Source organism: Sminthopsis crassicaudata, chromosome 1 (genome assembly GCF_048593235.1).
Source record: "Sminthopsis crassicaudata isolate SCR6 chromosome 1, ASM4859323v1, whole genome shotgun sequence".
NCBI classification, from domain to species: domain Eukaryota; kingdom Metazoa; phylum Chordata; class Mammalia; order Dasyuromorphia; family Dasyuridae; genus Sminthopsis; species Sminthopsis crassicaudata.
In genome coordinates, this window is record NC_133617.1 from 546,867,460 (window position 1) to 546,892,085 (window position 24,626).

General features: G+C 31.0%; 1 protein-coding gene across 1 annotated transcript in view; it reads left to right on the top strand.

Moving 5' to 3' along the window:
- TRIM36 (tripartite motif containing 36) overlaps nucleotides 1-24,626 on the top strand; it is a 59,910-nt gene that overhangs the window by 12,578 nt on the left and 22,706 nt on the right. Inside the window, 2 exon segments of the mRNA XM_074281993.1 lie at nucleotides 13,821-14,164; nucleotides 17,143-17,289. Of these exon segments, the coding sequence (XP_074138094.1) occupies nucleotides 13,821-14,164; nucleotides 17,143-17,289 (491 nt within the window).

Here is a 24,626-nt window from a genome sequence, read left to right on the forward strand (position 1 = left end):
GTAGATTCAAATTTTATGTATGTCATCTAAAGATATAAAAGCTTACATTATTTTAAAAAACATGAAAATAAATGATAGCATTTTTGATAATTATAGCTAAAAGAATTCTTAACCTAAGTAAGTCACAGAGAGGATCACAACAGATGAACCATATAATTTTGATTAAATTAAATTGTAAAGCTTTTGCAGAAATATAATCAATATAGCTAAGAACAGAAGGTAATCTGTCATTAAGGAAAGAGTTTGATACCCAAGATAAATAATTAACAGAAATATATAAGACCAAGAGCCAAGAACTTTTCCCATTAAAAAAATGCACATTTGAAACAGTTCTGAAAATTTTATCTAACTAGCAAATTGGCAATGATTGCAATGGATAGCAATGTAAAATGGGAGGGCCTTTGGGACAGGATTGAGGTGTATGTCTGCAAACTGACTATTTCTAAAACATACGATAGCTTGTTAAGTGGTCAGGAGCAGTGGCTACTATTTGTACAAAGAAATAACACATTTCTTGCTGTTAAATCAAAAATTGCATTGTGCATAGAATATAATTAATGCTTTGTCTTTTGTAAAACAGTTGTGAATCTTCTCTTTGAAATTAAATTCTAAACCAAGCTTCCTTTCTGCTCACTGTTTTATAATGTTACAATGAAGGCCTTTGGAATGGGGAGGTAGAAAAGTGATAATGCTTTATATGACTAAGATAGCCTAGTATGCATATCTGAATTAAATTCCTCTATTAGTTCAAAGTCCTAAATATCAGCACTTTACCTTTAAAACTTTATAAAGTAGACAAGCAAAATTAAAATAAAAATTTAAAGGTTAGTGATACTAAATTTTTCAAATGTGTTCTAATTTTTTTTCTTAGTTTTAATTTTTTTCTTGTGGTGCTAAATACATATATAACAAGTATATTCTCTGGTAAAAGAAGAAAATACATTTTTCATTTAACAATCAACTGCTTTGGGCTAAAAATATGGATTAATACTTAAGTTCATTTTCAATTCACTTAAATAATTTTTTTGTTTTTATATAATAGCCTAACTAAACTTTTTATGTTGATATAAAAATTATCTGAGGCTCCATTTGGTTATATACTTTTGTTAGTCACTAAATTAATGATGAGAGATGGTTAATTACAGTTTTATTATAATACTTAGAATATGAACTCAACTGATTAGATACAAGACTCAGTAAGCCCAGATCATCATACATATCTAGAATATGAATATGTAAATAGTATAGAAAAATGGAATTTTACAGAAAGCAAGAGGAAAATAGAAGGATACAAGTAACAGGAGAAAGATTAGGGTATCTGCTTGGCTGGCTCCAAACTTGGAGATGTGACTGGTTTCCCATCATTGATTCTGCAAGTGTTGTGACCATCTAGCTTGTAGGAGCAGTGTCTGGCAGTTTAAAATAGAGAGTTGGTAGTGTTCTTTTCTTTTCATAGTGATAGGAAGAAGCATAATGCATAGTTTTCTTTCCTATCGTGGTATGTCTTATCAAAGTAATGGCAAGGATCCTGAGCAGGAAATTCTCATCACAGATCCTCCCTCCCTAGTTAAACATCATTTACGTGCATTTCTTGACTACAGTTTTATATATCCTATACAGTCACACATTTTCTGGAAGGCATTTACACAGACAGCTATAAGTATTAGGAGCGCTGAATTCCATAATAAAGCAAAAATTTCTATAACAAACAAGACACATTTTATAGAACTTCCTAAATCCAGCCTAATTCTAGCAACCAATGCTAAATGTCGCCGTCAAATATTTTCTCATCTTTAATCTTCTGTAGACTTTAAGCACATATGTGCAACATTGAATTAATATCCATTTAAACAACAGATTTCTTATTCTGTCACCTTGGGTTTTAACTACTTCATGAAATCATCTGCTTTTATTTTCCCTTGGGAATTCTATATCAGAAGGGTCTGTTCTTGTCTACTGACAACATATTGTCTAGTTTCACCTATTCAAATTTAGGAACATGAATCTCTGAATTAACATCTAAGTCTTTAACTGTAACTTAAGTGTTTAAAATTTTTTTTTTTTCTTTTCTGAGGCTGGGGTTAAGTGACTTGCCCAGGGTCACACAACTAGGAAGTATTAAGTGTCTGAGACCAGATTTGAACTCTGGTCCTCCTGAATTCAAGGCTGGTGTCCTATTCACTGCACCACCTAGCTGCCCCTTAAGTGTTTAAAATTGACTAAACTTTACTTAACTTTAACTTAAGTGTAATTTGAATGTTTAAAGTTAACTAAAGTTTATTTAACTAAACTTTAAAAATCTTTAAAGACAAAGTCACATTGATCTTCTAATACTTAGTTCATATGGTAAAAGCCAGTTCAAATTTTATGGAGTTAATCTTATAAACACAAAGCTATAGAAGATGATCATATGAAATTATAACTCATTTGAAAGTTTGATGAGTTGTAGTCATCACACACCATTTGTTCTTTCATTATTTACCTGAAACCTGCATGCCCTACAGGTAATACTAACTTGTAGCATTGATATAGATAATTCTATTTATAGACCATAAAAAGAATCATAAAAAAAGAATCCTTGAGATCATGACTTTGTAAAGTAAGTCCTCCTCTCTCTTGTGCTTATTATGTTTATATATGTGTGTGTGTGTGTGTGTGTGTGTGTGTACATATATACTGAGAGAAAAAGGGAGAGGGAAAAAATGTCAACTTCCTATTGAAGAAAAGCTTCCAAATAAGATGGTTTCTAAAAAAAAGTTTTCACAGAAATTTAGCTATAATATTAAAACCAATTCTTTGCTAATGATAACTTTCCAGTGATAATTCTAATTTGAAAACTGGATTTTAATCAAGCAATTAGGCCACAAAAGAATTTTTATACCCATTTACTGAAATACTTTGAACACCTAGACCATTTAATGTATGTTTCAAAAAGTTGAGAGAAACCTCTTTTTATAATAGCTCTTTATTTTTCAAAATACATGCAAAGATAGTTTTCAATATTCACCCTTGCAAAACCTTGTGCTCCATATTTTTTTTTCCTTTTCTCTACTTCTCCCTTCTTAGACCAATATAGGTTAAACATATATAATTCTTCTAAATATATTTCTACATTTATCATGGTGCACAAGAAAAATCAGATGAAAAAGGAAAAAAAAATTAGAGGAAAAAAAAACCTAGTAAGCAAACAACAAAAAAGATGAAAATATTATGTTGTGATCCACATTCAATCCCCATAGTGCTCTCTCTGGATGCAGATGGCTTTCTCCATCACAAGTCTGTTGGAATTAGCCTGCATACCTCATTGTTGAAAAGAGCCCATCCATCACAGTTGATCATTATTACATCATCATCAGTTCATGTACACTCACTTAACTTAGCATCAGTTCATGTCTCTCCAGCTCTTTCTGAAATCATCCTGCTGATCATTTCTTATAGAAGAATAATATTCCATTACATTAAAAACACATAACTTGGGCAGCTAGGTGGCGCAGTGGATAGAGCACCAGCCTTGAATTCAGGAGGACTCGAGTTCAAATTTGGTCTCAAACACTTAACACTTCCTACATGTGTGACCCTGGGCAAGTCACTTGACCCCAGCCTCAGGAAAAAAAAAAATGTGATAAAATTTGTGCATAAAAACCCATAACTTATCCAGCCATTCTATAATTGATGGGTATCCACTCAGTATCTAGTTCCTTGCTACTACAAAAAGAATTGCTAAAAACACTTTTGCATATGTGGGTCCTTTTCCCTTTTTTAATAGAGAAACCTTTTTCTAAAGCTAAGTGTTTTAGGATTTTGTGATTATAAAACCTATTATTTTTAATGATATAGTTCTGTTTGGATTGTTCAGTATAGACAGTTTTGTATGAAGTATAGTCACATGCATAAAGAGAATGAGGGGAGGTGATCTTTAGCTGTTTACTTAGGGCAAACAACAATTTCTAATGAGTGATGAATTTGAGAATTAATTTGAGTGAGATAATTTGAGAATTAATTTGAGTGAGAATTTGCTTCCATGTATCTCCTTAGACTGGTAAACTACTGAATTTTTTTGTTTGTATTTGTGAAACCATAAAAATATGTTGCTTGCAGAGAAATAACATCTTTTGTTTTTCTAAAATGTCAAGTTAATGTTTTAAAAATCTCATTGAACTCTTCTGACATATGTTTTGATATGTGTGTCTATTACTGGGGACCACAAGTATTTCTCTCCTTTTTTTCCCAATGTATATACATATATTTATTGTATGTAACTCCAAGTACTGTAGTTTGTTATTTTGTGAAGGAAAATGGGTAAATTTTTTTTAGTAAATGTTTTCATTTTTTATCTTTTAATTCATAAAAAAAGATCACGATTTAAAATTTCTTGACAACTAATGAAAAGAGTCCTACGTGTGAAAGCCTCATTCCAACTTGAAACATTATAAACAGTTATTAAAACAATCCAAAGCTTGTGTATGGAGACAATTGTATGGATAAGTATCTGAATATTCAGATTAATCTGAGAGAAGTTTCAGTAGTTCCCCTGTTAACTGCAGTATAAAATTTGAAATACACATTTTTAGAATCTTCATCTTTGACTGGCATTTTCCATTGTTTTTCACTGGCATAACAGATGAAGTTTCAATACTGCTAATATAATTATTTTTATCATGAGTTCTTTAAGTATATTTCTTTACTTATTGGAAAACACTCGAAATCCAGGATTTTAAATGGGTATCTGGTTGCTTTTCCTTAAGTAAATTCATTAAAAAATGAAAACTTTTACATATTTTATTATAGCATTTCTTTATTTTATCCCTTCTTTGCGGATAACTGTTATTCTTATATCATTCAGAATGGATGTGATACTATATGGACCTATCATATGTTAATATTTAACTATTAAACCAATAAGTAAGGAAATAGCAAGCCTTAAAACTGATTTTTCCCTAGTCACCTAGAAAAGAAAGATTAGACAAATAGTGGTCACAAATTCAGAATAGTAAAATAAAAGAATGGTCTTTTGTACTTTGTATCCTTTGATAGTGATTCAAAGATGCTTGATGAATATAAATGATAAGATCCATTATCAAACACTGCATATTTCCTGCTATCATCAGAGAAATGTACTATGAATGCAGAAGGGACCTAGTTATAATAAAATAAGGAGTACTACTTCAAGTCTAAGCCTAAAGTCATAGATTGATCTATAATTGGCATGCCAGGACAAAACTCCCTTAACTTTTTGATTTAGGGTAAACATTGTAGATACTTCTTTGAAATAGCCAGTCATGTTACAGAGTTCCACAGGCTCAGAAACAACCAGATAGGAAACATTTCTGTTCAGAAAGTAAATAACACACTAGGAAAACTGAGTCAACAAATCCTGCCATTACCCTTGTTAGGCTATCTTCTCAACATTCCCAGATTCTTAATAATTCTGTAGCATTTCTCAGATCACATTCCTTTTGAATGGCTCATTTCTCTTGAATGTTAACTTATATATATAACTATAATTATATTATATATTATACAAATATATAACTATAATTTGAAGAGTTTATACTTGGATTCAAAACTCAGAACAAACATAGTCATTGTCATAAATCATTCTTACAGTTTAGAGCAAGGTATAGTTCATTTTCTTGTTGCAGTAACTGTGAATAAAACATAACATTTATCTTCAGTACTTATTAAGTACGTATAATGTTTTTCCAAAAGAATTCAGTCATCATTTTTTCTCCACTTTAAATATATCCTGATGTAAAAATTAATCATCTGAAGTTAAAAAATCATATTCTGGTGTTTTATATATAAGGTGAATATATGGTAGTTTATTCATATCCTTCTATTAGGTATCCTATTATTAGTTTCTATTAGACTGGATGTTTAAGCATTTAATAGTAACTTCAGGATAAAAGAAAGAAAAGTCTTTTAAACTAGAGTTTGTTGGTTGAAAGATATAATTTTAACACATACTATTCTAGGTACAATTTCATAATTTTTTATAATCGGCACTCACTTCTATAATATAAATGGCAAGTATGTAAGATATCTGACATTTTCTCTGTGTTTGTGTTGGAGGAGGGGAATCTCAGTTACTCAATAAACAGATTCACTATTTCAGAATTTACAAGGCTTACCTTAATCACATGCATTTTGATAGCTCCTTTGAGGTAATAAAATTTTATGATCTTGCCAAGATTGGAGCCCTAGAGAACATGGCAAATCCTAAAAAACTTTGCAGATAATGAGAATTTATAAGGTCTTTGCTAATTTCTCCAATATTATCATTCATTTTAAGGCCAAGTATACCCAAGTAAATACTTAAGACAAATTTTTAGCCATAAATCTAGTGATAGTTCAGATTCTTAATTTTACAATATTCATATCAAAACAGGAGTGAATCTTCTAATGATATATATCACATTGTTAACAGCATTTTTATACCATAATTTCCCAAAAATCAAAATGCAAGAAATAAGCATAATGCTAACACAAAACTATCATGAACTTTTAAAAACATAAATATGACAGTCAAATAACATTAATCTAGTTGAATATCTGAATTCTCTTTAAAAATAATTTTGTTGTTTATTTAGGGAAAAGTAAAAATTTTGCCTTTAATTGGTATTTAAAAAAAAAAAAAAAAACAAAACCTTGCAAAGAAGAGATATTTAATGAATGAAACCAGTTCTAAGGATAGGCTTGGGATATGTTAGAGAAAATTCATGAAGGATTGAGAAAGTAGTGAAGGTAAGTGAAGAACAAAAGAGAGTAATTTTGATCAATTACACTTAAATTGCTATTCTTAGTCTCTAAATGTTTAGTTTTAATGCCAAATTATAAGTATATTTTTCCATGAAGAAACTGTTTACTTAAAGAGTGTGAAATATCACAGTTGTCCTAATAGGAAAAATACATTTTACTTTACAGTTTTGTTAAGAATAAACTCAAATAAAATCTGGATCTCCATTTGCAAAGTGGGACTATACATAATTTTAATTTTGCCATGGTCCAAGGTCCATTCATTACCAGAATTTCAAATTATAAATCTTACTACTACCTTCAGTAAGTCTCTCATGAAAGATCTCCCACAAAATAGTAACATAGCAGGGTTGCATTCTCATTTCTTCCCTTAGATATTGTAAACATAACCTATGCTACATCTAATGAAATTATGTATGTAAATATCAAGGATAGAATTTTAATATACTATACTCAAATAATTTCATGCTGCAAATTTATTTTTATATTCTTCCTTTGGTAAATGTTGTATCTTGGAAAATTATGTTAAGTTAAATTATAGTTCATGATTCTGGCTATTTTCCTACACCAATAAGTGTATCTGAATTGGTGAAATAAATCTTAGGTCATGAAAAATCTCACAACAAATTTTAACAGGCATTTCTCTACATAGTTCGCAAATTTATAGGCATAAAATCTTCCCACATCTCTTTTATCTCCATGAGGTCTAAAACTTCAAATTTCTTTCATACTCTGATTTAACACTTCACTTACCTTCACTGCTTCCTCGGTTTCTCATAATTTTTCCTAATAATATCCCAAGCCTATCCTCAGAGCTGTTTTCCTTCATTGAATCTCTCTTTTTTCAAATTAGCAGTTTTTTATACAATGCCATGTAATTGAAAAACTTTTTACTTTTCCTTGATCGTAATGGAAACTCCAAGGCTTATATAGCTTCTTATTTTGTCAGGTACTGCTTTTCCACTTTAGGTCTTTAAACGCTTGTAAATGCATATTATTCTAATTCCTTTTAGGTGACTTTGCTTCTAATTTATCTAGGCAATCAATTTCTGTTAAAAGAAGAAAATAGTAAAGCATTCCTAAAATTAATTTTTATTTAAACTAAAACTTTTGCTTCCTAATTTAAAGAAGCAACTTATCTCAGCTATAGAGAAGAGGTAGTAATGGATAATTCTTAAGTACCAAATGAAGCCTCAAAGCTGCAAAATAATGTTCCCTTTCTGTTTTTGGACTTCATTGGAAATATTATTTTAAACTGGCATCAGTTCTGTTTATCTTCTAGTTGCTGAAATCACTCCCTTTCCCTTGCATTAAAACAGTTAATCTGTTACTCTTCGGTAACAGTGATAGAAGTGTGTGCTTTTTATATAAGAAAGTACTAAGTGTTTGCTAACTAAAAAACCCAAAAGATATTTAAGCATTTATTTGAAAAAAAATTCAGATCACATTTTCATCAGTTTGGAGATGTGCACCAAAAATACATTTTTATAAATTCAGTCTCTTAATTTACAATGCTATAAATTTCCTCAAATTGAGAAAGTATTTCCTCTTTCCCATTACCAGTGTGACCGGAATTAGGAAAAACACAAAGATGAGATTATTATTTTTGAAATAATTTTGTTTCTTTAAAAATTGTATAATTTTGCATTCTTTTCAAATTCTTTCCTTTCCTCCCCATGCATTGAGAAGGCAAGCAATATGTTAAATATACATTGAAATCATGCAAAAGCTATTTCCATATTAGTTATATTTCAAACAAAGGCAGGAAAAATAAAGTGAAAAGGTTGTTCTTCAGTTTGTGCTCAGAGTTAATACATTCTCTGCATATAGGTCTTATATTTTTTGAAATCATACCTGATGTCATTTTTCACAACACAATATCTTTTTAATTAGGTCTGTTTTTTCTTTTTCTCTGTCTTAGATCATGATTGCTACTGCCCTTTTTTTTTTTTTTTTAAACTTCAGCAAAAGCATATTAGATTATTTTCCAGCCTTCTCCACCATGGAATTTGATCCATAACTGCATTTGAACAATAGAGTTGCCAATCATTGCCTCCTGTACCCAGTATAACTATAATCTTTCTGACCTATTGTCTGACCCCTTACTGTCTCTGGGCTGAGAGTTCCCAAAGCTGCTGCTGCTGTTTTAGCTGTGTCTGCGTTTTAGCACTGCCATGGGGGAGGGATCTTTGGACAGACCTCTACATTGATGTCATAGACTTCTTCTGCTGACCTCTTAAGTTTTCTTGGACCAGAAAAATTCCTCACCCTGACTTTTTGTTGATTCTGTTTTTCCAAAATTTGATTTGCGTCATTTTATTTTACTTGCAAAGGATATCACATTTTTTTATCCCCCCCCTCCAGTTACATGTAAAACTTTTTTTTTTTTTTTTTTTGGTTACACATATGCATTCATTTTTATCTATTTCTGTATAATGTTGGGAGATAAAAATCGGAACAAAAGGGAAAAACCACAAGAAAGAAAAAGAAAAAAAGTGAACATAGCATGTGTTATTTATATTCAGTTTTCATCATTCTTTCTCTGAATAGGGATGGCGTTTTCCATCTGTCATCACTGAACAACTGGGAAAAACCAAGTCTATCATAGTGTTCATTGCACAATCCTGCTGTTGCTATGTACAATGTTTTCCTGGTTCTGCTTGTTTTGCTCAGCATCAATTTATGTAAATCTTTCCAGGCCTTTGTAAAATCAACCTGTTCATCATTTTTTATAAAAACCAATATTCCATTACTTTCAAATACCATAATTTATTTAACCATTTCCCAATTGATTGATATCTACTTATTTTCTAATTCTTTGCCACCAATGAGGCATCATTTTAAAATTGTTTGGAGAGGAATATTGGGGGAGTTCAGCTGGGTGGCTGTTCTTATCTGCTTTGAAACTTTTGACAGAAAAGATTCCCACTTTTTTCCTGCCTATTATGAAAATATATCTCCCATTCAAAAGTTTTATGAAAGGATCAGTACAAATCCCTCTTTATTGAGAAGTGTCAATATTACATAAATTACAGTTGTTAGGTGTAGCTGATTTGGATAGGTAGCTTCAACAGTTAACCTAAGCATATATTGTATTTCAAAAGCAGAAAATCTTCCTTAAAAATTAAATTAAATTGTTATTAGTGTCCAAATTGTTTTATGTGTTAAAATTCAGGAAAAGAATATATGTTAATTTCAACAAAATTTTATGTCTTTTGTGTCTTCTTAACTTGTACAGTGTACATAAATGAAAATGGAAATAATTAAATATTTCCCTTAAAAGACTTAATCTAGTAGAGGGGATAAATAACTCATTTTTATAACATTGTTTTAAGGCTTATTATGGATTTTAAAATGAAGTTTTTGTTGCCATCCTGTTTAAAGTAACATAATAATTTTTTTCCCTCTATAGCATTTTATTTTTTCAAATATACAAAGGGGCTTGTAACATTCATTTTTATAAGATTTTGCATTCCAAATTTTTCTCCTTTCCCTTACCTCTTTCCTTCCCAAGCTAGCAAGCAAACTGATATAGATTAAATATGTACAATGCTTTTAAGCACATTTCTATATTTGTCAGACCAAAATGGAAAAAAACACTAGAAAAACAAACAAACAAAAGAAAAGTGAAAATACAATGCTTCCATCCATATTCCGACTTCACACTTCTGTCTGGATGTGGATGGAATTTCCCATCCCAAGTCTATTTGGGATTGTGAATCACCACATTTTTGAAAAGAGCTGAATCCATCACATTTGATTATCACATAATCTTACTTTTACTGTGTACAGTGTTCTCTCAGTTCTGTTCAGCTAGCATCAGTTCACGTAGTCTTTCCAGGTTTGTCTGAATTCAGTCTACTCATCATTTCTTAGAAAACAATATGCCATGACTTACTCAGCCATTCTCCAACTGATGGGCATTCATTCAGTTTTCAATTCCTTGCCATTCCAAAAAGAGCTGCTACAATCATTTTTGCACATGTGGGTCTTTTGTTTCCCTTCTTTTCTGATCAGAAACAGTATATTAGTGTCCCAGTTTTCCCACATCTCCTCCAGCATTTGTCATCTTTTCTTGTCATAGTCAAGCAGAGAGATATGAAGTGGTACCTCAGAGTTGTCTTAAATTTTCATTTCGCTAATTAATTTAGCACATTGTTATATAACTATTAATAGGTTTAATTTCTTAATCTGAAAATTGTCTATTCTATTTCTTTGATCATTTATCATTTATGGAATGATTTGTATTTTTATAAATTTGAGTCAGTTATCTATATATTTTAGAAACGAGGCCTTTATCAGAAACATTGGTTGCAAAAATTGTTTTCCAAGTTTCCGCTTCCCTTCTATTCTTGGCTGCATTGGTTTTATTGGTGCAAAATCTTTCTAATTTAATGTAATAAAAATCCATTTTGCATTTCATAATGTTCTCTAGTTAATCTTTGTCTATAAATTCCTCCCTTCACAGATCTGACAGTATCCCTTGATCTACTAATTTACTTTGTTTAAATCATGAACCTATTTTGACCTTATCTTGGTATAGGGTGTGAGATGTTATAAATGCCTAGTTTCTGCCATACTCTGTGTGAAAAGTATTTTGTTATTGTATCCATACACTTCCTAACTTTATCTTGGCCAGGTAGATTCCTAATTATTTTACCATAACAACTGCTAAAAAGAAATGATAGTGGAAGTTTCTACAATAGAATTGTTGTTCTTTTGCTTCTTCCATATTTTTAGTCTAGACGTCACTTATTTGTAGCTTACTATGCCATTAGTATTACATATGGCAGATATTCATAGTAAAACATATGGAATTCTCCCAAAAGTCAATCTGTCCCCTTAAATCCAAATTAGGAAAGAAAGTTAAGAATGTATGTGTATGCCTTTGTGTTTGTGTACAATTTCTTGATTGATCTGTAGACTTAATTTTGTTAGAGCTGTTTCCTAAAGCTTTCAGATCAACTCTGCTGGTTTTAGGGACCTAAATACATGATTTATTATGCTTATTTTTATTTCTGAATTATTAAATATGCATTGGAAATTATGTTGCTAAAATAAATTATGATAGAAAGCTTTAAAATTTTTTTTAATATTTAGAAAACTAATGAAAATATTTAAATTAGTTACCTGAGAAATTGTCACTGTATCTTGATTGAACATATTTTTTCATTTATAGGCTAATCCTGTAAACATTGTTCTCAACTATGCCATCTTATTTTATAAATTTAGTTTTGTGCTGTAATATTTAATTTTGGGTGACAAAAAATTGGACATAATAAGAGAGACTCATGGAAAATGAATGAGCTTTTTTGAAGATGGAGTGAAATAAAACCATAGTATCCTGAATGTACATGTTGTTTAAAATGTGACTTCGTTAACATAATTTTTCCAATTGTTTACTAATCAAAACTTTTAGCTTTAACAAGTAATACTTTTAAAACTATTCATTTGGTATCCATCTCATTTTCACGAGTGGTCTACTCTACATGGTAAAACTATGAAATTATAAATACTTTTTTTGTTTTATTCCTTGAAACTGAACCACTGAACCCATAAATCATTTTCACTGTTGTGTTTTAAAACTTGCATTTATTATTTATTTTAAGCTGATGTATTATGAAGCATCTTTGAATGAATGCTTTTCTCTGCCTTTAACTTTCTAGATTTTTTAGTCACATTTTTTAAAAGTTGCCATTATTTTGAAATGACATTTATCTAATTGAATTTTTATATATTTATAGTAATTCTACATATTTTATTTTATATACTTAGTATTCTGAGAAAAAGTCTGTAATTTCATCAAACTGTGGGAAGGGGTCCATGACAAAAAAAAAGTTTAGAACAACCATCCTCTCCTGCTCCATCCATTTTACAGATGAGGAAACTAAAACTCAGAGATGTCAAGGATCTTGCTCAGTGTCAAAGCTTAGAAAAGACTGGATTCACAGCCAAGTTTTCTTGACTCCAAATCCAGAGGTCTTTCCTGATAATGTTGGGAACCAGAAGGTTTTATCCATGTATTCCAAATCTTATGACATTTAGAAAGTAATCTTTTATTTTTAGCTCATAAGAAAATTGTGGGCTTTATTAAAATTATTAACTTTTATGACTGTGAATGTGTTATAGTATTATACAATGTTTAGTATATTGTACTTTAAAACTAAGCATGTTACCTACGGAAATTTCATATTTTATTGGCTAATGAAGTGGTCAGTACTTATTTTATAATACTTTGGAATTCAGACCTAGCATGGGACTATTTTAGTATGTTTTGGGGTTTCACTACAATGTCCATTAATGATTATAACTGATAACTGAATTCCTCTCAGATCCAAAACTGGTGGGATTCTCAGAAAATAGAGGAATATACAGTAAAAGTTTTACAGCTATTTTGTGAATTTTTCTGTTGTAGGACTGCATATGCAACCAAATAAGGCTTTATTTTTACATGGCTTTATATTTATGTGGTAGGTTGCACGTGCGCACGAATGTGTGTATGTGTGTATATGTGTTTGTCTATCAGAGAATTGAGGACTTGAAAATGTCACTAAAAATTTAATAAGTGCCTCCTTTGTGCCAGGCACAGTGGTAAATGCTGGGGGATACCAAAAAAGACAAAAGATAGTCCCTGACCTCAAGGAACTTCTGATCCAATGGAAATAATGTGCAAACAAATATAACAGCAAGCTATATATATATATATATATATATATATATATATATATATACAGTGTATATAGGGCTTGTAAAGTTTCTTCAGCATCATCAAAAATATCAAGATCCATCTGTAAGTTTATTGTTATTTCAAGTGTTCTGTCTTGACTCCTTAAGAAATATTTTGGAAAATACAAATATTTTTGTATTTGATCTTTTGTATAGAAGGAAAGTTCAATAGAAAGATTTTTTTAAAAGTTTGTGTAATTTACATTGATTTATGTTTGTCCTCTGGGTATTTTGTGTTGTTGTGTTTAATGTACATACATACACTTTTCTTTTGCAACCTTTTTCATTCTGTGTTTTGTCATTCTAATCATCTTCCCACTGCTGTAACTAAACACTAGGAATGATCAATTATTCAGGCTGGAAACGCAGTTCATTGACTCCTAGGACGACCACTTTTCCTTGCCCTGGTTGTGAGCATGATATTGACCTGGGAGAGCGTGGAATCAATGGTTTGTTTCGAAATTTCACTTTGGAAACGATTGTGGAAAGATACCGACAGGCAGCCAGGGCAGCTACAGCCATTATGTGTGACCTCTGCAAACCTCCACCTCAAGAATCCACTAAAAGTTGCATGGACTGCAGTGCAAGCTACTGTAATGAATGCTTCAAAATATATCATCCTTGGGGCACTGTAAAAGCTCAGCATGAGTATGTAGGCCCAACCACTAATTTTAGACCTAAGGTAAGTGGGATTTTGATGGAGGTGGGGGGAATAACATAATAAATTGAAGTTTTAAACAATTCATTTTATATTTTAACAAGAACTTGTCATATTCTGTGTGTAGGGACTGGGATTTGGGACTGGAAATAGAGAACTTTTTTGAATATAGTTGTGTACTCAGTGACCACAGAGGAATTAAGAGTGATTGGTCATATTTTTTAGTTTATTTTCATGGCTTTAAAGTACATAGCATAATGAATCTAATGCTTTCATTTATGGATGAGGAAACTGAGGCATAGACAAGTTAAAAGACATCCATTGTCATACAGCTAATAGTATAGGAGATAAGATTTGAACCTAAGTTTTCTCAACTCCAAGTCCAGCTCTTTATTCACCCAGCATGCTCTTTGATTTCAAGTGGTTGATTTAAAACTTCATTTCCCTCTATTAGCCCATATGTGATCCATCATCATTATTATAATAGCTTAAATTTATATAGTGCTTTATAAATATTAACTTGATCTTTAGAACAATCCTATGAGTTAGGTGGCATAGTATAAATGTTATATGTATTCATTTACAGAGAAAACTGAGACTCATTCAACAACACCTTCTACATGAAGCTTTTCCTGCTCCTTCCAACTGTTTCCTTTGTAACTACCTTGTATTTACTTGGAATTATTTTTTTTTTTTATTCTTCTGTATATATTTGTCATGTACATATTTTCTCCTCAGAAAGTAAGTTTCTTGAGAATAGGGATTATTTCATTCTTTGTATTTGTGTCCTCAATATCTGGCAACAGAATAGATGCTTAATGGATGTTTGCAAACAGCAGATATTAGCAAAAGATCATCCTACATTTACTAAATGATAAGGTCTAGTTTAGCCTCCTAAGTCCAATGCTTTTTAAGTCTGAGCTGTGGGTTTTATCTGAATTTTTGCTGAAATATTTAAGGGTGTGTATATGTTTATATTCATGCATATATATGTGAGTATATATGTGTGTATGTATATATGTGTATGTTCATGTATAATAGTGTGTATATGTATAATTAAATACTTGGAGAGAGGAGGCAAACTTGTTCTTTAAATTATGGGGCACATGAAAAATTTACTTTGTATAATGTAGGGTAAGTAGATTTTAAAAAAACTGACAAAATTTGCCTTCAAATTAATCAAGATATTCTACAAAAAACTTAGGGCAATAATAGATCAATTACCACTTTGTACTAAATCAGGTAAATCTGATTTGTCACTCAGTTGACAATCATTTGTTAGGTCTTTAAACTTTAATGAAGCATAGTCCTTGGTATTGAGGATACAAATACAAAGAATAAAACAGACATTTACCTTAAAATGGCGGTTCTAGGAAGAATGACCCAGTCAGAAGTAGAAGCCACAGGAGTGAAAGATACTGCCAATGTGTGAAATCCAGGTGTGAACAGAGCTTTCAAGATGAAGTTTCTAAGGCATTGAAGACAAAGATTGGGAGAATAAGGACTGCAGTAAAAATGTTGCCTTCTTTTGCAAGTTCTTTTCTTCAAGTATTTTAACATTATGTGGCTAAGAGGTTCCCATTTAAAAAACTTTTTTATATGTCAAGCTCAAATTTTAATTGTTACCCATATGTTCATAATTTTAGATTTTCTTGGTTCTGTTTAAAAAAAAGGTTTGCCTTGTATTTTGAAAATAAAGGTTTAATCCTTAGTGGTACTTAGGGAGGAATGCTTTGTAATGCTATGGACTTTCTAGTTAGATATATTCTTCCCTTCCCCCCAATTTTAACTTTACAATTTTTTATTATGATTGTGTCTATTAAAAAAAAAAAGGTAAGGCTTACTATGCTAGATTATAGCAAATAATTTCTGTTATATTTTAAAATACAATAGTTTTAACTTGGTGGAAATATGCTAATCAAGGACAGTTTGAGACTGTTAACTGGTTTATTTAAATTAGGCTTTTTTTTTTTTTTTTTTTTTTTTTTTTTTTTTTAGCAAGCAAGAATACAGATATGTTTATAGAAAACATACTTGTGGCTGAACTTCTCTCTTAATTTCAAGTACCTTCTAAATAACCCTTTCATTTAAATCATTTACCTGAAAGTAAAAGAATTCTCAGTTATTAATGATTGTCCAATTTTTGTGAGAGGTAATATGGAATAGCAGATGAGAATGCCAGTCTTGGGATCAGGAGAAACACCTCTGACACACACAAATATTGTTTGTGTAACCTTGTTTGTTAATAAATCTCTCATGCAGAGAGGATGATAACCTGCATTAATAAAAGGAATTTCCTCATCTGAGAGTTCCTTATATCAATGAAATCATAGGTCTATTTTCTATTTATTGTCCTTGTCCTCTTGTATTTTGTAGTTAGAGATAGCTTTAAAATACCAGGTTAAGTATTGTGATGCTTCCTATAAGATTAAATCATCTTTATTTTGCAATCCACTTGTTCATTAAATTGAGGTAAAATAAAAACTCTAACAAATACAATTTCTTCCCCCTCCCCCCCCCAGGCTGGGGTTAAGTGACTTGCCCAGGGTCACACAGCTAGGAAGTGTTAAATGTCTGAGACAAGATTTGAACTTGGGTCCTCCTCCTGAATTCAAGGCTGGTGCTCTATCCATTGCGCCACCTAGCTTCCCCCAAATACAATTTCTTTATAAATTTTTCTGACTTAAAATTTTTCATATCAAAAACAATTATTATTCTAATAAGACTAATTTTTTATATATGGTGATAGTCAAATAATTTGGTTTTCCCATTTTAATTTAGGTAAATGACTGGTTTTGTTAACTGGTACTGGAAAGAATAGATCACATGAATGGGTTTTGTGAGCATCAAATGAAATTATATATAAAATCTTTATAAACTTAAAGTAATGTGTGCAAATCTAAGCTACTATTTTGTTTCGATTTTATAATGTTTTCGTTTCTTTTAATTTAGGTAATTTTAGACACCCTTTTTTCATATTTATGCTTCCACGTTTTCAACAGATTTTAATGTGCCCTGAACATGAAATGGAGAGAGTAAATATGTACTGTGAATTATGTAGAAGACCGGTTTGTCATCTCTGTAAATTGGGTGGTAATCATTCAAATCATCGGGTAACCACCATTAGCAGTGCCTATAAAACCTTAAAGGTGAGTCTTGATTCTTGAATGAATGAATGAGGCAAAGGTATTAAATGGCAATCACGTGCTAATTTCTGGGAATACAATTAGAAAAGTAAGACAGTTCCAGTTCTCAATAAGTTTATATTATAATTGGTATAGATAGATTGGTATAGATAACACATCCTAAAGGTCAGGTGAATGAAAAGGTCCATTGGTTTTTCAGTCAGAACAAATTTCAAAGTATATGAGGGTATAGTAGTAAATCCCAGTGGCCAAAGGGATGTAGGAACTAGGACTTATCACTCTTGGAATTGAGAGAGGTTTAAAATGTTGGTGTGGATAGGAAAGTCCAAGACTTGAATGGGACAATAGAGATACAGGGGGAGAGTAATTGGAACTCTAGGAAAAGAAATGGAGAAGGACCTGTTATCAGGAAGGTTGTGAAAAAAAGGAGGGGTTGATGTGGAAGTAAAGGTTCCCTGTAGTTTGGTTCATTCTATGATCTCAGTGCCCAAAGGAATGGGAAATGTTGTTCTTCCCCAGAATTAAGTGCTAAATATAGAAATAGAAAATTTGTTACTTCCTTATTAAACAACATTTATCTTTTAAAATAAAACTGTTCAAAATAGTTTCTTATACAATTTTCTTTCCTATTCTATTTGATTTGAAGTTTTAGTGTTCATAATAGAGAACATTTAAAAATAAGACTACTTTAGGCTCTCCAAAAAGAATTTCCCTTTTTTATACTAAATTTTATTTTGTTTTTAAACAGCAAAAATGCACTTTCAATTTCCATTCCTCCCCTATTGAAAATGAAAGAAAAACAAATTCCTATTAAAAACATGTACAGTTAAGCTAAGCTAATTGTCACATTGACCATGTTCAGAAGAACTGTGTGTGTTTGTAAGATAATTCTTGAGTCTTTGAGACCTTTTATCAGGAGGTCGACATTATGTATTATCATTCATCCTCTCTTAATAGTTCATGATCATTATACTAATCAATCATAAGGCTTTGAAAGTTATCTTTAAAATGTTGTAATCACTGTATAAATTATTTTCCTGATTTTATCCTTCATCACTTACAAATCTAACCAGACTTCTCTGAAACCAAACCATTTTTTTTATCATTTCTTATAGGATAACATTTTCATATTTATATTTATACATCATATATATCACATATGCATTCATATTTATGTATTATAACTTGTTCAACTATTTGCCACTGGAAAGGTATCCCCTCTGATTTCCATTCTTTTTCACCTCAAAAATAATTCTAAATATTTTTGTACATTCTTAAGAGTTTATTTTGCTTAGGAATAATCCTTCCCTTTATTGATTATTTCTTAAATACATTATTCTCCCTTTTCCTTTTTCTTTCTTATTTACTAAAAATCCTTGTCCATCTGGGGTGTATATAGGTGTGTGTGTGTATGTCTATGTGTGTTATTCCATCCTCAGGCCATTTCATATAAGAGTAAGGATCAAGCATCAACTGCTTCCCCTTTTCTTTATATAGACTTCTTCTTAAGTACACTGAAAATCAAGATATAATAGAAGTACTTCTGAGCTTTCTGTGTGTTTAAACTCCTTCTGTGAGCCCTAATGATGTGAGGAGTCAGAGGGAACACAGAAATCACATCCCCATATTAGAATGTGAGCATGTATGCAGTTTACACTTTTTTTTTTATTTTTTAAAACTGAGACAATTGGGGTTAAGTGATTTGCCCAGGGTCACACAGCCAGGAAGTGTTAAGTATCTGAGACCAGATTTGAATTCAGGTCCTCCTGACTTCAGGGCTGATGCTCTACTACCTACCTACCTACCTACCTACACTACCTAGACTACCTAGCGGCTCTTATAGTTGTTTATTTGCGTTGACTTTTTTATGTCTTAATTTCTGTTTTTGAAATTCTGCGGTTCTGCTCTTGTCATCAGGAGTCTTTTCCCCCCCCTGTAGGATTAAACTCAGATTTATTTGGCATGAACCTTTATTCTTTACCTTCTAAAATAACGTATTTCCAGCTCTCTGATCCTTCATTGTTGTGGCTGCTAAATTGTGTATGATCCTAATTGTGCCTCAGTAGTACTTGAATTCTTTCTTTCTAGCTGCTTGCAATATTTTTTCTTTGATTTGAGAGCTTTAGATTTTGTCTCTGCTGTTCCCAGGAATTTTCATTTTGAAGTTTCAGGAGTGACTGGTGGATTCTTTCTATTTCCATTTTATTTTCTGGTTCTAAGAGTTCTGCACAGTTTTCTTTAAGAGTTCTTGAGTTATAATCTTAAGTTCTTTATTTGATAAAGCCTTGCAGGTAGCTCAGTAATTCTTAAATTTTTTTCCTTGATATTTTATTAAGGTCATTTGCTTTTTCCTTGAGTTATCTTCATTACTTTTCTATTTTTTCCCCAGTATTTTTACTTTGTTTTACTATTTCTTCTTGTCGAAGTCATTGGCTTCTATTTTGCCCTTTTTACTTTTTAGGCAAGATTTTGAACCTCATATGCCAAGCCGTTAATTCCCTTTCCAATACTTCCATAGTTTTCATTCTCCTGCCCCATTTTTTCCTCTGGTGTATTCTAATAAACATAAAAAACTTTTAAAAACTCTTAAGAATTCTAATAAAACTCTGACAAAACTGTGTTTTTCTTTAAGAATTTTCTTGTAGATATTTGGAGTAATTTTCTTCTTTTAGGTGTGTATCTTAAGAATTAACATTACCATAATAACTTTTTATGTGTGGATTATTTTTTTTTTTATTTGCATGTAATTCCAGCCAGCCTACATTCTAATCAGATTTGATGTTGAGTTGAGTTCTGTATTTTCCTGGCATAAATCTTGGTTGGTCATAAGGTATAATTTTTGTATTATATTGTTGTAAGGTTTTAAGTAGTATTTTAATAACAGATCTTGGTACAAATTAGATATGGAGAGGTGATAGAAAGTAAGTTGTTTAGTATGACATTTAGAGTCTAGTTGACTAGGAGTATAATGACAATAATGAAGAAATTAGAGGATTTGGGGAAAGAGATAAATTGAGTTTTAAATATGTTGTGTTTAAGATAGTTATAAGACATGGTTCTAGATTTATGATAGACAGTTGGAGATGTTAGATGAGATCAAGAAAAAGATCAGGGCTTGACAAACAGATCTGAGGGTCATCTGCATAGAGATTATAATTGAAACCATGATACTGGATGATATCACTAAGTGAAATAGTATAGTGGGAAAAGAGGAGAGCTCAGAAGAGATCTGAGATTCCTTGAGATGGAAAAAGAGGAGAGAGCTCAGAAGAGATCCCTTGGGGTGGGAAAAGAGAAGAGAGCTCAGAAGAGATCCCTTGATGGATCCCCAAGGTTAGAAGGTGTGATCTGAATGAAGAGCTAGCAAGAAATGAAGAGGAGTGGTCAGATACATAAGAGCAGAACCAGGAGAGAACAATGTCACTTAGAAACCTAGAGAGGATAGTGTTAAAGAGAAGAAGATGTTAAAAGGCTGCAGAGAGATCAATAAGGATAAAGAATGAGAAAACACAATTAGATTGGGCAATTAAGAGATCATTTGTGATTTTGGAAAACAATGTATGTCTCTCTCATTGTTGCATTGGCTTCCTTATTAGTCTCACCACCTCTTATATTTCCCCAAATGAATCTATTCTTCACATAGCTGTCAAAGTGATTTTCCTTAAGCATAGATATCATATCATTTCCTCAGTCAGATTCACAACAATCCTTGTTTATTTACACACATTATATGTTATCCAGTCTGCTATCAGATTTTGTTTCTTCACAATCTTTCTCATATATGCTTCTTTCTATTTATACAGCCACTACCCTAGTATAGGGCCTTATTACATTTTCTGTGGAATGTTACAAAAGCCTTTTTGTTTGTTCTTTCTTCATTAAGTCTCTCCAACTCTAATTCATTCTATTACCATTCAGCAGCCAAAATCATTTTCTCAGGGTAAAGATCTGACCATTTCACATCCCCCTATGCAATAATTACCCGTGGTTCCCTAATACCTCTAGGATCAAATATAAAATATTCTGGATGGAATTTAATTCTCTTCACAACAAGGCTCTTTCCTGCCTTTACAATCTTGATTTTACTTCCCTTCCTCTACTTTCTGATTCCCCCAACATTAGTCTCCTTGCTGATATTCTTCACATAAGCCATTCCATCTCCCAATTCCACTTTATTGATTATAATAATTTCTTAGAATGTTCTTCCTCCTTATTTCTATCTTCTTTCTTCCTTCAGGACTTGGTTTAAATTTCTCCTACTGCAAGAGGCCTTTCTTGGTCATGTTGTCTACCTTGACTTAACTCCTCCAATTCTTCAATGCCTTTACTTTGAAATGACTTTCTATTTATACAATATATATCTTGTTAAATATATAATTATTTATATATTGTCTTCCTATTAGAATCTGAACTCTTAAGGGCAGGGACTGTATTTTTGCCTTTTTATCCATTATATCTAGCATAGTTCTTGAACATAGTAACCTTTTAATAAATGATTATTGACTGATTTACTAGGTCCTTTTTCCTTTTCTGTACTAAAATCTTTTTAAAAAGCTATCTATATTAATTGTCTCCTTTCTTTTTGTCCATTTCTTATTCCTTTGCATTCTGTCTTCTGACCTTATTAAAACTACTCTCTAAAGTTATCAGTGGTCTCTTAATTGACAGATTTGATGGGTTTTTTGGTTAGTTTCATTTTCTTAACCTCTCTGTATCATTTGAAACTACTGATAGATTTATGAATACTTTGAAAATAGGGGTTGTTTTATTTTTACTTTATGCCCTCAATATACCTAATGTGGTGCTTGGTATATGATTTATCGGTCACTCTCTCTTCCTGGACACTGCATTTTTAAAAAAAACATTAGTTTTGAATCTAAATGCATAAAGACAAAAAAGAAACATTTTCATATATACAGCACATTAAAAAGAGAATTCCTATAAAACTCTGAACTTACATTTCAGATTAGTTTATTTTAAAAATATATGAATACCATATATTGTTTTTGAAGATACCCTGCTTTCTGAGCTTCCTTCTAAATTTTCTTTTATTCTCTTCTGTGTATTTTTCATGTTTTTTTTTTTTTTCCTTCCCTCTCCACCCCATCCTAGAAGTGGGACTACTATTACATACAAATATGACAATATCTGTAAATTCATACTTTACATACTTCTATTTATCAGTTCTTTCTCTGTAGGCAGATAGCATCTTCTTTTATAGGTCCTTTGTAGTTGATTTGAGTATTTACAATATTCAAAATGACTTAGTTGTCATTATTATTAAAACAATATTGCTGTTACTGTATGCAGTGTTCTCTTGGTTCTGCTCATTTTGCTCTTTATTATTTCATACAAGTGTTTTTATATTTTTCTCCCCTCCTTCTTCCCTCTATGCCATCTAGCTGCCTGTTGCCATATTTTAGAAAAACAAAAAGAAAAATAATTTATAATTGCTTTGATGTCATCTCTATCAGTGGTATATTTAACCCTTTTCATTTTAAATACATAATTTGGTTTACTTCTCTTTTAAAAAAAATCATATTAACCAATGGTTTATCCATTTTATTGGATTTACCCTCATAAAACCTCATTTTATTAATTAATTCAATGATTTTTTATACTGTTTATTAATCTTACCTTTAATTTTTATGATTTCCAATTTAATATTTAAGTGGGCATTTTTAGTTCTTTTTCTAGTTTTTTTAAATTGCATATCCAGTTCTTTTTCTAATTTATTGATATAAATATTTAGAGATACAAATTTTTGTCTGATTACTACTTTTATATCCCATAGGGTTTGATAGACTGTCTCATTATTTATCATTTTCTTTAATGAAATTATTGATTTTCTGTGATTTATTCTTTGACTCTTTAAAATAAGATTTTCTTTTTCTTTTTCTCCAGTTAGTTTTGTTTCAATGCTTCCTCATTAAATATAATTTTTATTGCATTGTGATTTGAAAAAAGATGCATTTGATATTTCTGCTTTTCTGTATTTAACTATCAAATTTTCCTTCCCTATGTATAGTCAGTCTTTGTAAAGGTTCCATTTATCACTGAGGGAAAAAAGGTGTATTCCCTACTATTCCTATTCAATTCTTGCCAGATATCACCCATATCTTGGTTATTTAAAATTCTCTTCATTTTTTTTTCTTTCTTATTTACTTTTTAGTTACATTTATCTAATTCTGAGAGGAAAAGATTTCCCACTATTATAGTATTACTACCTCTTTCTATCTGAAATTCATTTAATTTTCCTTTTAAAAAATTAGATGCTAGCCCCTTTTTGTAGTGGCAAGAAACTGGAAACTGAGTGGAGAGGCCCATCAGTTGGAGAATGGCTAAATAAATTATGATATATGAATGTTATGAAATATTATTGTATAAGAAAGGATTAGCAGGATGATTTTAGAGAGGCCTGGAGAGATTTACATGAATTGATGCTAAGTGAAATAAGCAGAATCAGGAGATCATCATATATGGCAACAATAAGATTATATAGTGATCAATTCTGATAGACATGACTCTTTTCAACAATGAGATGATTCAAGCTAGTTCAAGTGATCTTGTGATAAAGAGAGCCATCTACACCCAGAGAGAAGGCAGTGGAAACTGAGTGTGGATTACAACATAGCATTTTTACTTTTGTTGTTGTTGTCTGCTTATATTTTATTTTCTTTCTCATTTTTTTCCTTTTTGATCTGATATTTCTTGTGCAGAAAGATAATTGTACAAATATGTATGCATATATTGGATTTAACATATATTTTTTACCATGTTTAACATATTTTGTATTACATGCCATGTAGGGGAATGGAGTAAGGGGAAGGCAGCGAAATTGGAATACAAAGTTTTTCAATGGTTAATGTTGAAAAATTATCCTTGCCTCTATTTTGAAAATAAAAAACTTCAATTAAAAAAAAATTAGATGCTGTCATATTTGGTGCCTATAAGTTTAGTACTGATATTGTTTCATAGTTTGTGCTACCTTTTATCATAATGTAGTTTCTCTATCTCTTTTAATTAACTCTATTTTAGCTTTAGTTTTGTCTGAGATCATGATAGCTTTTTTGTATCCTATTCCTTATTCTACTCACAGATCTAAGAATCCATCCCTTATCCTCTCTCAACCCCAGATAGTTTGCCCTTCAAAAAATAATGTTCCAAATCCTATTTTTTTGGGTCTAGAAGCTGCTATGTCATATATTTTTCTGATTGTAGCTTCTCAGTATTTAATATTTTTTTTCTTCTTGTTTGTAATGTATTTTCTTCTTAACCTGAGAGTTTTCAAACTTGATTATGATATTCCTGTAAGTTTTCATTCTGGGATTTCTTTCAGA